Source organism: Apus apus, chromosome 5 (assembly GCF_020740795.1).
Source record: "Apus apus isolate bApuApu2 chromosome 5, bApuApu2.pri.cur, whole genome shotgun sequence".
Lineage (NCBI taxonomy): Eukaryota > Metazoa > Chordata > Aves > Apodiformes > Apodidae > Apus > Apus apus.
The window spans coordinates 42,367,991-42,383,197 of record NC_067286.1 but is presented as its reverse complement, the minus strand read 5'-3'; the positions used below and the strand labels follow the sequence as shown (position 1 = coordinate 42,383,197).

At 45.2% G+C, this 15,207-nt stretch overlaps 1 protein-coding gene across 2 annotated transcripts in view; it reads right to left on the bottom strand.

Annotated features, from left to right (window-relative positions):
* Window positions 1–4,819: 4,819 nt before the first annotated feature.
* Window positions 4,820–15,207, bottom strand: part of IFT43 (intraflagellar transport 43) — a 44,380-nt gene continuing 33,992 nt past the window's right edge. For both annotated transcript variants that reach the window (XM_051621905.1, XM_051621904.1), the window contains 4 exons: window positions 7,699–7,771; window positions 6,259–6,334; window positions 5,861–5,923; window positions 4,820–5,058 (listed from right to left, as the gene is read on the bottom strand). In XM_051621905.1, the coding sequence (XP_051477865.1) occupies window positions 4,948–5,058; window positions 5,861–5,923; window positions 6,259–6,334; window positions 7,699–7,771 (323 nt within the window). In that variant the 3' untranslated portion in view covers window positions 4,820–4,947. The remainder of the gene's footprint in view (window positions 5,059–5,860; window positions 5,924–6,258; window positions 6,335–7,698; window positions 7,772–15,207) is intronic.

The following is a 15,207-nucleotide window of genomic DNA, read 5'->3' as shown; positions in this document are numbered from 1 at the left end:
TTACTATAAGCAAAACCAGAGATTCCTAAAACTGATAGGACCAAGAGTTAATTTTTCCTTTGTGTACTTCATCTGTGTTGAGGTTCACCATGTACCCAGGTAGTCTGTTGAGCTCTGAGCTCACTCATCAAGTGTCCAGCAATCCCAGCAAGTCCCTGGGCAAACACCAGAAATCAGCTCACTGAGCTAAACATGCTGTTGACAACACACACTTTGACAGGTTTGCAGCTCTCCCTCAGCAATGTATGAACAGAGCAGAACAAAGAGTAAGCAGGACATCAGACTCTCTACATTGAATTGCCATCTTCAAATCAAAGATAGGAAACACACCCAAGGTATATGAAAGCCATGTTTGCATAGGGAACTTGAGGTCCCTCATTTCTAACCTTGATTCTGCCACAGATTTGTTGTGTGGCCACAGGCACACCACTGCCCTTTGCTTTACACCTCTGAGATATGGGTCTGTGGGGACAGCAAGGGATTACTGCTCTATTCCTCTGCCAGGCACAACCTAGAGGGCTGATCTGAGTTCCTAGGAACTGGTTCCACTGATCTGAAAACGGCTCTCACTTCTCACCTCACCTTAGGATCAGCCAGAGCTACAGCTTTGCAGAATATAAGAAAAAATGTACATGTGCCCTTTCTTCCTTTGCATGCTTTTCCACGGGACTTTTCAGAAATGCAGGTTCCTGAAGCTTTGTCACCCCCAATACCCACTGGTGCATCACTGTGAGCCAAGAGCTGGCCTGAGCATGCAGAAGCACCTCATTTATTTTTTTTTAGCAAGAAGATTAACAGGAGCAAGTTCTCCTCTGCCAGCACCAGGACTTGAGCAAGAAGAAGCAACAGGTCTCAGTCACCTTCCCAGCACTGCAAACAAGACGTGACTGTGGAAGGAAGGTGGGTGGGAACAGCTTGCTGGAGGAAGGCCAGGAGCCAGACACTCATCTCCCCTCCTCCAGCTGGGGAAGGAATTGAAAAGACATGGAAACAAGTCTCAGTCTATTAAGTTTATTGAAGGAAATTAAAGAGACAACTTGATCACAGCAAGCATAAATATTGAAGCAAGGAGAAAATACCTGACAGCATGGCTTAACTGGGAGGGTGAATGCATAAGCAGGCTCAGGGAACAGAAGATGAAACTCAAAAACCAAGCCTAGAAATAAAGCAGATTTTGAACCATAAGAGCAATTATCTATTACAAAAACTAACCAGAGAAGACTGGCAGATACACTGTCTGCCTTTTCTAAAAGACAGGCAAAACTCAGCCACATCTCATTGGACTCTGCTGTGAGCTGTATCATAGCAGGTCAGACTACATCATCAAAGCTACCTCTTCCCACCTTAACATAGATGAGGCTGAGAATTTTTTCAAGCCCTGCTCTCAAACTCTGCCCAGGTATTTGCTGGGCTTCCAAGGTCCCACAGTGGGCACAGGCCTGGCCCACACACACTTACTTGTCTCCCACCCCAGAGGATCCCTGCCCAGAGCCCCAGGCCACAGCAAGGTAGCCAGTAGCACCTATCCTCAAGCACACTTGCTGGGGAGATTTTATACAACTTTAGAACAGCTCCTCCAGCATAACATGACCGCAGCTCATCAGCAAAGATTTCATTCCATTCCCAACATGCTCTTCTTGTGCTCTGTTCTCTCCTGGCTCTCCACCAGCACCTGCTCTGGGCTCACTTCCCTCAAAATTGTTTTCATACTCTGTTCCCAGATCTCTCTGCCTCCTTGCTCCTCTTGCCCCTACCCTGCATCCCTCACAAATATTGATTTTACTCTTGCCCCTCTCCTCCCACACCCTGAAGGAGCAATAGGCTTGGCATGACTCCTGCATGGAGCACTCATTGCCTACAGTCCTAACTGCTGCTTAGTTTTCCACTCTTTATGCTCCATGTGGCCAGCAATGCCACCTGCCCAAGGTCCTATGGAAAACACAACACCCCATATGGCATATGCCACAGACCATACCTCAGGCTGGGCAGCCAGAGATGCTGGATTCATCGTCCATCCACTCGTTTGCTTCAAGCCTGGGCATCTTCAGCTTCTATTGTCATTGTAAACTGGTTGGTTTCACAGAATCATAGAATGGTTTGGGTCGGAAGTGACATTAAAGATCATTTACATCCAACCTCCCTGCATAGGCAGGGACACCTTCCACTAAATCAGGTTGCTCAGAGCCCATCCAACCTGGCCTTGAACACTTCCAGGGATGGGGCATCCAACACTTCCCTGGGCGACCTGTTCCAGTGTCTCGCCACCCTCCTAGGGAAGAATTTTCTCCTAATGTCTAAGAGAAAGGAAGGGAAAGGACGGGCAAGCAGGGGAAAGCAAGGGCAAGGAAAAGCAAGGAAGGGGAAGAACAAGGAAGGGCAGTGAAGGGCAAGGAAGGGGAATAAAGGGAAAGGAGGGGAAAGGAAAGTCAAAGGCAGGTCAGAGAAGGTCAAAGGAAGTCAAGGAAGGTCAAAAAAGTCAAATAAGGTCAAGGAGGGGCAAGGAAGAGGGGCAACAACGAGAAATTAATAGGCTTAGTTACACCCATTTCACAGGTTCAGAAGCAAAGATGACTGAAGGAACCTGAGCAGTGCCACCAGGCTACAGGGGTGGGAAAAGGGACACAAGCAGCAACATCTGTCACTTTGGTCTCTCAACAAGGAACACTAATGTTGGACAGGGGTTAACATGCCAAGACAAATTCTTTGGAAAGTCAGCCCTGCAAATACTGACATAGAAATCCAGAATGAGGGTTTGATCCTGAAAATTATCCTGCCTGGATGCAGAAACAACATGAAGTAGACTCCCCTTAAGTTTAGTCCAGGTACGTAGGTGCAACAGTTGATAAACCAAGCAGTAAATGATTCCTTTATTTGTAGCACACATTAGGCCTGAGAGTGCTGACAGTCTGGTTATGTGATCTTGGACACCAGAGTTTTATGAGGTGACCCAAAAAAGTGCAAGGCCTTATGTGCTTTGTGACAATGACTGAAGCAAGAAAGATGGGTTTGTCTCTCAGCTTCCCTTTGCTCGTTTTGTTTTCCGGCCCTCCCCCTCCACAAACTGGTGGCAATCACAGCATTGTAGTGGGAAGACAGTTACTTTGCTGATAAGGACAGAGATCAAAGACCCAAGTTTCAGTGGGGGGACACTAGTAGCCTGTTTTGGGTCACTCCCGCAACAACCACTAAAGTTTGTCCTCTCATTCTCAGGACACAGAAAGTTACATTTGCTTCATGCTTCAAAAGGCTAGTCTGGCTGTAAGCAGATACCACTAAATAAGGTGATAGAAGGCAAGCAGTTTACAGGAGCAGTGCAAATTAGAGCCTCAGATGAAGCGGAAGGGAGAGAACCCACACTAGATGGTCAGTCCTAACATTTGCAACTGAGAGCAGTGAGTGCCTCTGCTTTCTCTGTGATCTTTGAGGGATGAACTTTGCAAATCCATGTCCCATCCCTTCCTCCATTTACCATTCCTTTCCTCTCAGTTTGGCTTGTTTGGTTTGTATTATTTACTAAACTATTTTAATTTGCTGATTTTTTTTTTTTCCTGGAATGTAGGAAGCATTCTAAAATCTCTTTGGCCAAGAACCATGGATGTCATGGAAAAATAAATGCTAGCTCAGCTGGGAAGTTTCCGTTCATACCAAAACAGGTTTCTCTGCTCAAAGACTTCAGGATTATCCTCCATACACCTCCCAAGCTTACGTCTCACCTAGTCTTTCTAGTTATAAGGGAGATATCTTGGTTGTCAAAACCTTCATGTCTCATTGAGACAGATGAGCTTCCCCTTAACTTTCATGGGTCCCAACTGGGACTCAATTGCTTCTTTCTTGTTGGTAGAATTGTTTGGCGTATCAACTCTGATCTGACATTCTGCAGAGTACTGAATTCACAGTGAATTATTTGACCTGTCCTGCTGTCAGTACAGGAGTGGGAATCCAGTGCTCTATTAGACCAAACAAACCAGCAAAGAAACACAGCACAGTGAGCCTTCCTCCCAGCACCAGCACTGCCCCCAGAAGTATTATAGCAAGATTATCCAACAGGACAAGGCTTTGAAGGACACTGGCTTAGGAGTAATGTTACTGTTTCCTGCAAATAATGACCACAGTTCCATGGGGACAAAGTATTAACAGCTAAATGGATTTTTCTTTAGATGACTTTTTAAAAAGAGTGGTTTACTTGGTTCCAAGGAGACACCCACCAGGGAGTTACCCTGTTTCAGAGCAGCAGGCTCCTGTCTTTCACATGCATGGAATAAACAGTATTTTCTTTGCAAACTACCTATTGCCTGAAGCTATTTCCATTCAGGCTGTGATCTCATCTGATTGCAAAAGCTAAGTGGGGTTAGGCCTGGTCAGAATTTAGCTGGGAAACCTAAAGGGAAAAGAGGTACTGTATGAAGTGGTGTTGGTGGTTTAATAGGTGACACTGCTTCCTCTGAGTCAATACAAAGGTAATGCTCCAGGAGAGAGGTTAAACTAGCAAGGGATGGCTGGAGGCTGCAGGATGAAACGTAAAACAGATATCCTGACAACTTGTAGCATCTATTGTGAGGCAGATGGTCCTAGGCAAACAAATCATACCAGCCTAAGCTTCTCTGATAGCCATCACTGAAAACCACACTCCACTGTCAGATGGTCCATTCCAGAGAGGCTGCATTTCCACAGAGGAAAGTTCAAACTGTTGTAGGTATCTGTAAAGGTGGAAGTTACTGTTCTTAAATAAACATTGTATTGTGTTCAGAATTCTTAATCTTTATTGAGAATAAAGATTCTTATTACAAAACACTCAAAACTTCTCCAGAGACAGTTTTCCTATTAAGCACAGACCTATTTATTTTCATGTCTAAAATAAATTCTCAAATAAAAACAAGTGAATAGAAAGTTGAAGTGTTAAACTATTTACAGGGAATGCATGTAGGAGATGTCTTGTGTGCCAGTGCTCTAGAGCAGACTGAGGAGGTCCTCTCTCTCAGACTGCCCCAGGTCCCACTCAGTCACTAGTTCTGAGGACACCTCTGTGAAGACATGGTCCCAATCCCAGCTGACATCATCCTACCGAGAGGAAAAAGACAAATATGCTGAAACGTTATGATGACACACAAAGGTCTCTGAACATCACTACAGATTCAAGATGAACAGCAAAGAGAGAAACTAAACAGCAACTGCTTCCCAGCCAGGGAAGTCTCGGATTCAGTTGGTTAGAACAGGAATCCTAGACAGAATGAAATGTGAATCCCTGCTACAATTTAAAGATGCTGACAGAATTATTCACATTCCAAAATTCTGTAAAAGGCAGATTTTTTTTACACATGTTTCCAGGCAGAGAATAAAGAGAAGCCATAAAAATCTTGCACCCTTCTGCATTTCTGCTGAAGCATCTGCAATTCTGAGCTGCAGAAAGCCTTTGTTGCAAGTCCTGAGCTCCTGCCTGCCCAGGTGTATTGAGGTTGTTCTGTCCTGCTTTGAAACATCCCTCTGCCCAAAACCCCAAATGCTTTCTGCCTTCATCTCCGTACCACCCTATAGGATGACCTAGAGCTCATGGTGGCTACCAAAAGACAATACACACCAGAACAGTTTCTGCAGGGAGTTGTGACAGTGCAAAGCCCTTCACATTTTCCCTACTAGTTCTTTCATAGTGAAAAAGGCCGGTCATAGTGATGCCATAATCTCACACAGAGAAAGCCCTATATAACTTTAAAATAATCTGCTGGGGAAATCAAACCTCTATCAGCTTGGATGAGCTCCTCACCTCTCTCCTCCACCCCACCAGCAAAGGCTTACTTGTCAAGTACAGTCTAAGACACATAAGAAGCTTTTGTTCTGTTGGTGTTCCCATGAAAGGAAGTCTCACCTCTCGTAGTTCATGCTCTGGAGCCAAAACTTTGGTGAGAAGCTTCAGGTCAAGCTCTCCATCCTATGAACACACACGCAGAGTCAGTTTTACAGACAGTGAGAAAGAGGACACCATAATTTCACCAGGTAGGTCTTGCTAGAGATAGGCATATTTGCCTCAAATACTTTATCCAGGAGAACAGCAGAAGCCTCATCTGAATAGCAGATACCATACCAACACTATTTACTGACACAAACAAGCACAAAAGCTGCATAAGAACAGTGCTGCAGGCAGATTGAAAGTTGTTTGGGTAATAGGGCTGTGTATTTTATGCAGCTGAGTATCACTGTGGAGGATGATGGCAGCCTGGAAGGCAAAGGAGTCTCATCAGTCACCCCATAGCAACATGTACTTACCAGAGTCTGAAAGGCAGCGTACTTCATTAGATCTTTGTCCAGATCATGGTAGGTCAGTACCCGGTTGACCTGCACACTGTAACCAGAAAGAGTCAAAGTACAAGCCTGGGTAAGCGTGGGAGCGCATCTGATGAGAAGAACAGCATGAACAGTAGTCTGGTGACCTCCATCTCAAGTGTCCACATTGCCCATGTGGACTCTTGAGATGGATGTCCCCAGACAGAAGCACCTCTCATTCAACACATGAACAAATCTGTGTGTCAGGCTGTGCCTGTGCATAAAAATACAATGTAGAGGAACCACTGACTCCCTCAGAGAAGCCCGCATGAGAGATCCACAGACTAGCTGCAAGGGCCAGAAAGAAAACAGAAACGTAATGAACATTCAAACAGCCCCAGTGCTGTAGCAAAGGAGGCTCTGAGCGTCCTCCCATGCAAGCTACAGAACACTAGGGACCTGGTGATTTCCATGTCTGAGCTGAGTTGCAGCTATCAAATACTATTTCTTAAAGTGTAGCCTTCAAAGAGAAACACGGTGTAGGGGGGTAACAAACTGTCATACCACGCTTCCCTTCACAGGTGATGAAATACTACAGAAAAGACTGATAGTAATTTATGTTTGTGTTTGTCCATGAAAACTACTTCTCTGTTGCATGGATACAGGAGGAGCAGATGAGAGTATAAAAAAGAGAGAAAATAAGGAAATTAACTCTGGTGAGTGACAAAGAATTTTTTTATTTACTACTATTAAGTGTACTTTATTTTTATTAGCAGCTATTTCATTACAATAACTATTCCATACTTGTGACAAAGGCATCTGTGGTCAGGGGTAAGATATCCCACCCCTTCAAATAAGGGTCAAAAGAAATCCCAGTCTGGGATTGGGATAAGCAATAAGCCCAACAGAGGAAAGAAGACTTTCCTGATACGTTTGAGATCAAACCCCCAAAACTTTGACTTTTTAAAACTTGCTGGTTTCCCTTGAGCTTACCCCAAAACTACTCTGTTAACACATTCAAACAACAGGATTGTACTTAGCAAATTGACTAGACATTTGAGTCAAAAGGATACCCTGTGGAGGTCAAAGCAGCCTATGACCATGCACAATCTAAATGTGTGTGATAATGCATATGTACTGGAGGCATTTGAGGTTACACAGGCAACCTCCAATCAGTGCCTCACTTTGGAGAGTTTGATTTTGCAACATCAAATATGTTACTCTTAAGTTTTTGAGAGGGAGAACGTGCAGTAATTGCTTTCTCTGGGTAACAGGAAATAAAAAGTTTGCGATGTTCAGCATGGAGCCCTGCTGCCACAATACACAGCACCAAATCCTGCTGAATGGCAAGATCCAGAGAGCAAGAGATAAGATGGAGTTGAATTTCACCAGCTATTTCGCACTGCTGATGAGAGCCTCAAGAGCACCTGGCAGTGCTCTTACCTGGGGGGAGCTGCCACTTGCATGGCCAGATCTTCCTCCTGGACTTCCTCCAAGTCCGGGATCACGGGAATGTCTGCAACAAGAGAAAGCAGCAGCAGTAAGTGGGGAGTGTTGTGCTCGCCTCTCACTAGAGACAAAAGTTCCCCTGCTTCACAGATATAAAACAACCTGTTTCTTTTCAGAGGAAAACACAAGAGAGTTATTTAGCAACGATTAAAAATACATTGTTTAATATTAAAACAAGGCAATCAAGCTTTGAACCTTGGGATCAAAAGAAATACTGCAAGAGGAGCAGTTTTGGACTGGGTAGGACTCCATTGGCCATGGACCATGCATTTGAACAGAACCTTGAAGCTGAAAGAAGCCAGCTGCACTAAAATCTGCTGCCTACATGCCATTATCCTAAGACTGGCAAGAATTTGCTTCTTATGAGATGTGCTGTCATTTGCTCAGCTCAGCTGCTAGTCACCTAGACTCTGTTAGAAATGAAGTGTGAAGCTGAAACTGGGAAGCCATATAAAACTACATGTTGAAGGAGCTGCGGGCAGAGTCTCAGGCTGTGCAGAGACCTGTGACCTTCCTAATAGCTGAGGAAGGAAGTGCTGGTGGTCTAGCAGATACAAGAGAAGGGAATATGCATCTAGTTGTGGCATCATAAACTTTTCCATTATTTACAGTGTGAGCCTGGAATAGCTGTTGTCTGGGTCACTGGCTATTCCCAGCACAAGGACTACAGCTACTCCACCTAAAAAAGATGCTAGCAACACAAGAATGGAGGAGGAAGAACTGGGTGTACACTGAATCCTGCTAAAGGAGCAAGGCTCTGATAGCACTGCATGCTTTTTGATTTGATGAAGTGCTGTAAACAGAGATGGAGAGAGCAAATAAAAGGAGGGTGCAAGAGAAGGGCAAGTAATTGAAGGCACAACGCAAGGCTCCTGCTGCACAGCAGCAAGCGTCTGGGCCCGGCTTTGCCCCGTTCTGCAGCCCAGGCTGAGATGAATATTCAGGAGCTGGAGACACATTGCCACCTATGGCGCTCAGGGCTCCGGGCAGGGTCTTCCTGAAGAGCCCCATGTCTGGTCGCCTGTCAGAGCTCTGCCGGCCCTCAGCTGCGCTCCCTGCCGCATGCCCACCCAGCGACCCTGGCCGGGGCGGGAGGCAGCCCGGCCCAGCTGCGGCAGGGCTCGGGGCAGCCGGGGCCTGGGCGAGGTGGCCGTTCCGAGCTGGCCACACAGTGGGATTCCTCACTAATTGGCTGCCTGGCAGAAGGCTGAGTGGGACAGGGGCTGCAGCAAGAGCCTGGCCACAGCAAAGGCAGTGACAGCTTGGCCAGCTGCAGCAGGGCTGTGCCTTCTAGCTCCCCAGCCGCCCAAGGAGCAGGTGCCTGCCGAGTGGCTCTCCAACTACAGCAAACTTCCCAAAGACATGTGCAGGGAAACTGCAGCAACAGGCCCCAGGCTCCCAAACTTTCCCTCAGAGGGAGGAGGCATGTGCAAGAAATGCCCCACCAGTGTGTCGCTGGGTATTTGGGACAGATCTCCTCCCCCTCTGCTTGTAGGGACCATAGACAGAAGCTGCTATCCTGCCGGCTCTTCCCTGCACAAGCTCCCAGCTCTTGGCAAAAGTTGTAACAAAATGCATTTACAAGACAAAAGCATCCCCATGGACAGACAGACTGACATGTAGAGGCAGCTGGTAAAAGCTGCTCAGTGATAATGTGAGAGAAAGTCCCTGTATATAAGCAAAAAAGACCAAGGAGGGAACAGACTGGTGAGACTGGTCCAAGGGGAAGAATGAAGCACTGTGCAGAGGTGCCCTATGAAGCCCAGGCAGAAGAGCATGGGAATGAGAAACAGTCTAATCTCTCCTGAGTTAATTTACCCTTTTCAGCAGGAGACTGTGTTGCTCAGCAAACACAACTAAATGAAGAGCTACTTGGGAACTGATCAGGCCTCATTCATGAAGCAGTACTCCCTGTAGCAGGAGAAGGTCAGATCCTTATCCTTTCTACAGCAGAAATGTGGAAGGTGTTTGCAGGAAATTAATTTCTTCATTTGGTGCTCGTTTTGGCAACTATTTCTATGGTCTACTCATTCCAGTTCCCTTTTCCTTTTGTTGATCTTTTCTTGCATTAGAAAAAACTGTAAACTTAGAGCCTGGTTCAGTGATGTCCCTTCCATTTTGCAGGTTCCTGAAGACTCCTGGATTCTCCAGTGCTGATTAGATCTCACTGCCATTGACTTCCATTGACTTCCAAACCCCTTGCAGACCACTACCTCTATACTGTATTAGCAAAAACTAGACAATCATGTAGAAACTCCTTCCAAAAGAAATCCAAAGCTGCAATATCTTATAGACATTTTGCAAATATTTCAAACGAAAGAGCTGCAAACGCTCTGGGGACTCCTGCCAGCCCCTCCAACTAAGGCCAGTGCATGCTTGTTCTTCCTGCAAAGTGCACCGGATTTGTCCATTTCTAGGCAGCCGCAATGCCCTTTAGGACTGTCAGGAACTGACAGGAAACAGAACAAAAATGTCACAAGTTATAAGAAAATACCAGCTCCCCCGGCTAACTGCTATGGGTGGCAAATCAGCCCTGAAGTATTTGGGTCTTTATTTCACTTGTTACTCATAATTTCCTCTTCTCTCTGCCAATTCCCATGGTGCCATCTCTCCACAATCCCAGAAGTATCTCAGTTCTCACTTTATCACCAAGGAGCCAACCTTTCCCCTCACCTAGTCTCCAGCCTCCTAATTGTTTTCATTGCTCTTCTTAGGACACTTTTTTTTTCTTTTCCAGTAAGTTCTGGCAACACAGCCAAGTCATGGCACTATGTCAGCTGCAGGGGCAAGAGGCATGCATGCTGTTGTGCTTGCAAGAGCCTAGGCATAAGCTCTGTTTTTAATATTCCCATTAGCTGCAGTGAGACTACTTACATATAACGTTAGCACATGCAGAAATGTTCACAGAACCATGTCCTCCCATAGCAAACCCTCTTCATGTGCTTTGATCTATGACCATCCTATCTACCCTCCTTTTAAGTGTGGGGGCTTCAGATCATTTTCCATAAGCCTGTGTTTTTGGTGCAGAATCTTGACAAATACTTAACTGTCCAGGCACTCCTGTCTGTGTTCAGCGCCCATGGAAGTAAACCTTAGATATGACTGCACAATGCATCTTCATGCTAAGAAGCAGCTTGTGTACAAAAGTGAACACCTTCACAGATTCCAGGTCACCACAATGAAGTGAACAAATGGCCCATGCATTACAAAAGGAAATGTTTTGCAGCTGAGAGAAGAAGGGGTGGCTTCAAAACCTGGAAACAAAAAATTATTTTCTGCAGTCTAATTCTAGGTTTGGGGTTGCGGGGAGGCTGCATAACTCAACTGCATTTTGGAAAAGAGAGCAGCTACATATTGTCTTTAATATCAACCAATTTTAATTAAAACGGTTGGCAAATCTCAAAAGCAACATGAAAATCTTACAGCTCCAGCTGTTCTACCACTTTCACATCCTTTCCTGCAGACTTTTAAATCAGAACAAACTGATATGATACTAGTAACAAGAAACATTAAAATAAAAGTTGAGTTACTGGTAACAAAATTTAAAAGAGAAACAAATTGAGTACAAACCATTTTACCAACTTTTGTCTCCCAGCTGGCCTCTGAACACTGTACTGCAAGTTACTGTTAACTATGCCACCTCCCTCAACCAGTCTCCCCTAGACAGAACTCCTCTGAATCTCCATTTCATCTGACAGATAACATTCCCAGAGTTAGTGCTCCTAAAAATTATATTCTCCTTCTCGAGAGTGAGTATCCTGCTTTCATTTGAGCTGAAGAGAGGGGAGAATAAGTAGACACATCAGGTAGTGTTTTATAAGCAGAAGAAATTAATGTTTGCAACAGAAGATGGAGGAAGGAACACAAACACTCAATGCATGCAGTGACCATAAAGAAGAATGGATGATGCTTCTCTTTATGGCTCAAAATGTCTGGGGACAGAGTAACAGAAAGACTTTCCCCATGGATTTCTCAGGCCATAAAGAAGCAAGATACTGGCTTTAGAAACTGCTTATAGTAGAGTTGTGAAATGCTGAGTGAGCATCCAATACTAGATGACAAATGCAAACTCCCTTCCATTTCCCAGGTAATGGTGAACAAGATTAAAAAACAAAAACAAAACAAAACAAACAAAACAAACAAACAAACAAAAAAAAACAAACAAAAACAAAAACCAAAATTAGTGTATCCATGCAGAAGTTATGGTAGAATAGGAGACACCAGTACCCAATGTTGGATATCAGGGAGTTAAAGATACAGCACCAAACAGATTGCCTCAGAACATCTAAGTCCCAGCATATAAGTAAAAATAATATTTTTATTACAATAGCTGGACTGAACTAGGTCTTACACAAAAAATGCTTCATGGCTAAGTCATGGCAAGACTAGCATAAGTCAGAAATGTGTGCATGGAAGTAGGAAAAGATGGAGGGGAAAGACTGAGGGTGACTCAAGCTACAAGCAGATAGCCAAACAATAAGCAAGGAACAGCAGCTTTTAAAGTCACAAAGGAGGGCTTTATGTACTCCTGTCAGAGTACATGCAGTAACCATCACCTGTTTTACCTCTTAGCAAATAACCTACTGACAGCTGGGGAAGACAACCACAGAAAGCAACAAGTAGGAGGTAAAAGAACCTGCACCACCCTAATACCCAGTTGCTCCTGCAAGTTGGTGAGCTGCCATTCTTTCACAGGCAGAGCTGATCTTTGGTTTAGTAGCAACACCTGCAAGCTGGATCCCTTAAAATCCTGCAAGCTCACAGCAAGATCTAGTCCTAGGCCCAAAGAACCAAGTTCTCTGTTAGAGACAAGACAGTACATAAGTGGGGACAGACAGAATCTGTTCAAGGTCAGGCAACAAATCAGTGGCAGAGCTGGATCTAGAAACCATGTCCCAGCTTAGGCCTGCAGTTAGTCAGCACTGTGGTTGCCCCTTTCTCCCTGAGCTGCTTTAAGAGACTCCTGAGCCAACACCCTGACATGCAAAAGAATTACTCCATTTCACACAGTCTGACTTCCCCCAACTAGGTGAGCATTTCAGAGGCCAGTTCAGAATAGACACTCCAGCAGTGGGGACCCTGCTGCCCTCCCCATCCACATACCACCACATCCAGAGAACACAAAGAGGGTAGTGGCCTCTGGAGCCAGCAGTCCCCTTAACACTAAGCAGGCATAAGAATGAAACTAACTTTAGTTTAAGCTGCTTGCCCATAAAATGTAAAACTGAAATAATTACAATATATCTGCTGCTGCCAAACTTTGTTTTACCGAATGCAGTTACCTTCTGCATCACGTTTGGGGAATTTTAAACAGGCAAATGGAAGAAGGTCTGATTGAAGATGAAGTTAAGTGAAAGAAATTGGTCTCATTTAGCACATGACAGGATTCATCTGTGTTCCAAAGTCCACTGAGGTAGCATCATGGGCGTTTCATATTCATGAGCTGCTGCGACACTATGTCCCCTCATTTACAAAGCACCGTGTTCAGCAAATTCTGTCCCTGTGGACACTCCATGCATTTCATGGTCTTGTCAGAGAGACATCAAACACTTCAGTAACCAAATACCAGAAAATGGCTTTAATTAGCACATCTCCATGCAACAAATAATTTTTTTCTTTCTAAGTGGGAAAATGGAGGGGAAAAAAAAAAAAAGTGGAAAGCAACAGGCAAAAAAAATCTTCAAAAAACATAAGAAACAAGGGACACAGACAGCTTCTGTTGAACACACAAACAAGCTTGAAGCCTCTTGGAAGCTTTCTCAGGAGAGCAGCAGGCAAATGGAGAGGATAAAGAACACTTCTTTGGCTGCTTGAACATTAATTTCATAGGGATGTCTTTCCCTGACTGAAAATGCCCTCCTAGTAGGCCAATACGGAACAGTGTACCTGCCTGATAAGCCAGCTGGGAGAAGAAAACAGTGAAGTGAAAAACAGGCAGCACAACAGCTACTAGGGCACTGTAGCTGAGACAAGGAGAAGATAACTCGAGTGTCCTACAACCCAAAGCACCCTTTTGAGCAGAGAACAGTAACAGCACAACCTGGGAAGGTGATGGGAAGCCACGCAGAGCCTAGGTGCCAGAGCTTTCATGGGATCTAGGGGAGGTCATGCAGCAGATTCAGTACTGACCCTCCAGCCTTGCCTTTCAGGCACATCGGACAAAATAATTTCTTCTTCACCCACCAAGCCCTGATGACACTGTCAGCTAGTTGGAGGACTGGCTGGGAGGTCAGGTGGTCCACTCTACTTGCTGTGATAGTGTTGTGCTTTCACAGACCACTTGGAGTGGCATGGCTTCTTCCTCACCTGAGAGCTTGCTGGGGACAGGCCACTGCAGCCTTTCCAAAGCTGCTACTGACACAAAGACTCTGACCAATTTCAACCCCTGAGGCGTGTGAAGAGAGACACTGCTGCAATGCAGCCAGGGCACAGGGCAGCCATGTCAGACAAGTTGCTGGGCTCCGTGCAGGGCTTCAACTGGCAGTAATCCATGTCTTGTCTTGTGCAAGAAGTAAGACCAGACACTAGTAGCTTTAAAGATGAGGAACCTCCTAATGCACAGGTGCACCAGCAGCAGAAGACAGGAGAGACTGGAGACTGACTAGGCTTAGGATCTGCAGTCCACCATATTCCTGAGGTTATCAGCATTTATAGTGGTAACACACCTTCTGCCCTTACCAACAGCTCCCTGACAGAGTACTATGCCTGCCCTCCTTTTCAGTAACATCTGTTTTCCTCTTTTCAAAAGCTGTTCCCTGTTCCTTTGCAATACTCCCCTGATGAAACATAATCAGAAGGTGGTGGGGCAGCAGATGAGAAGGTAAGAGGTGGCCAGGGAGGGTCTGGTGAACTCAGAAACACAAAGCACTCCTCAATAATGCTGGAGATGAGTGGTTTTGCATTAGAACATTACTGTGGCAGGGAAAGCAGCTTCTCAGGATGCTCCCGTGGAAGTACGTTTGGGTGCAAGTGTGTCTGATTCTATTTCATCCTCTTCATGTTATGCTGGAAAACAAGACAAACTACATTTCTTTTATGCTAAATCCTTAGGTGTTTTTTTTTTTCTTATATATATTTATTAAAAAATGCCTCTTTGATCGGCAGCACCCATGACACTTCCACATCCAGCAACTCCTCAGAAGCCTCCCTCCCTCCACACAAGGCCACCGCTGCTGACAGCCAGCTGGGTTTGATCAGAGCCACTCAGAATCAGATTTTCATAAGGACAGATGAGGAATCTTACTGCTGCTCTCTCTCTTATCAGATGAGAAACTGAGGGGGAGGGGGGACGGTCCTGAGGGAATGACACTACAATCAAAGGCTATGCAGTTCTCTCTCTGTCCCTCCACTGCTGCAATTTTCAAAGGAGTTTGCCCCAGGCAGTTTTAAATGATGGTGTCTCAATTCTGTAATCATCTTTCAAGAGTTTTTTCTTAAAGGGTA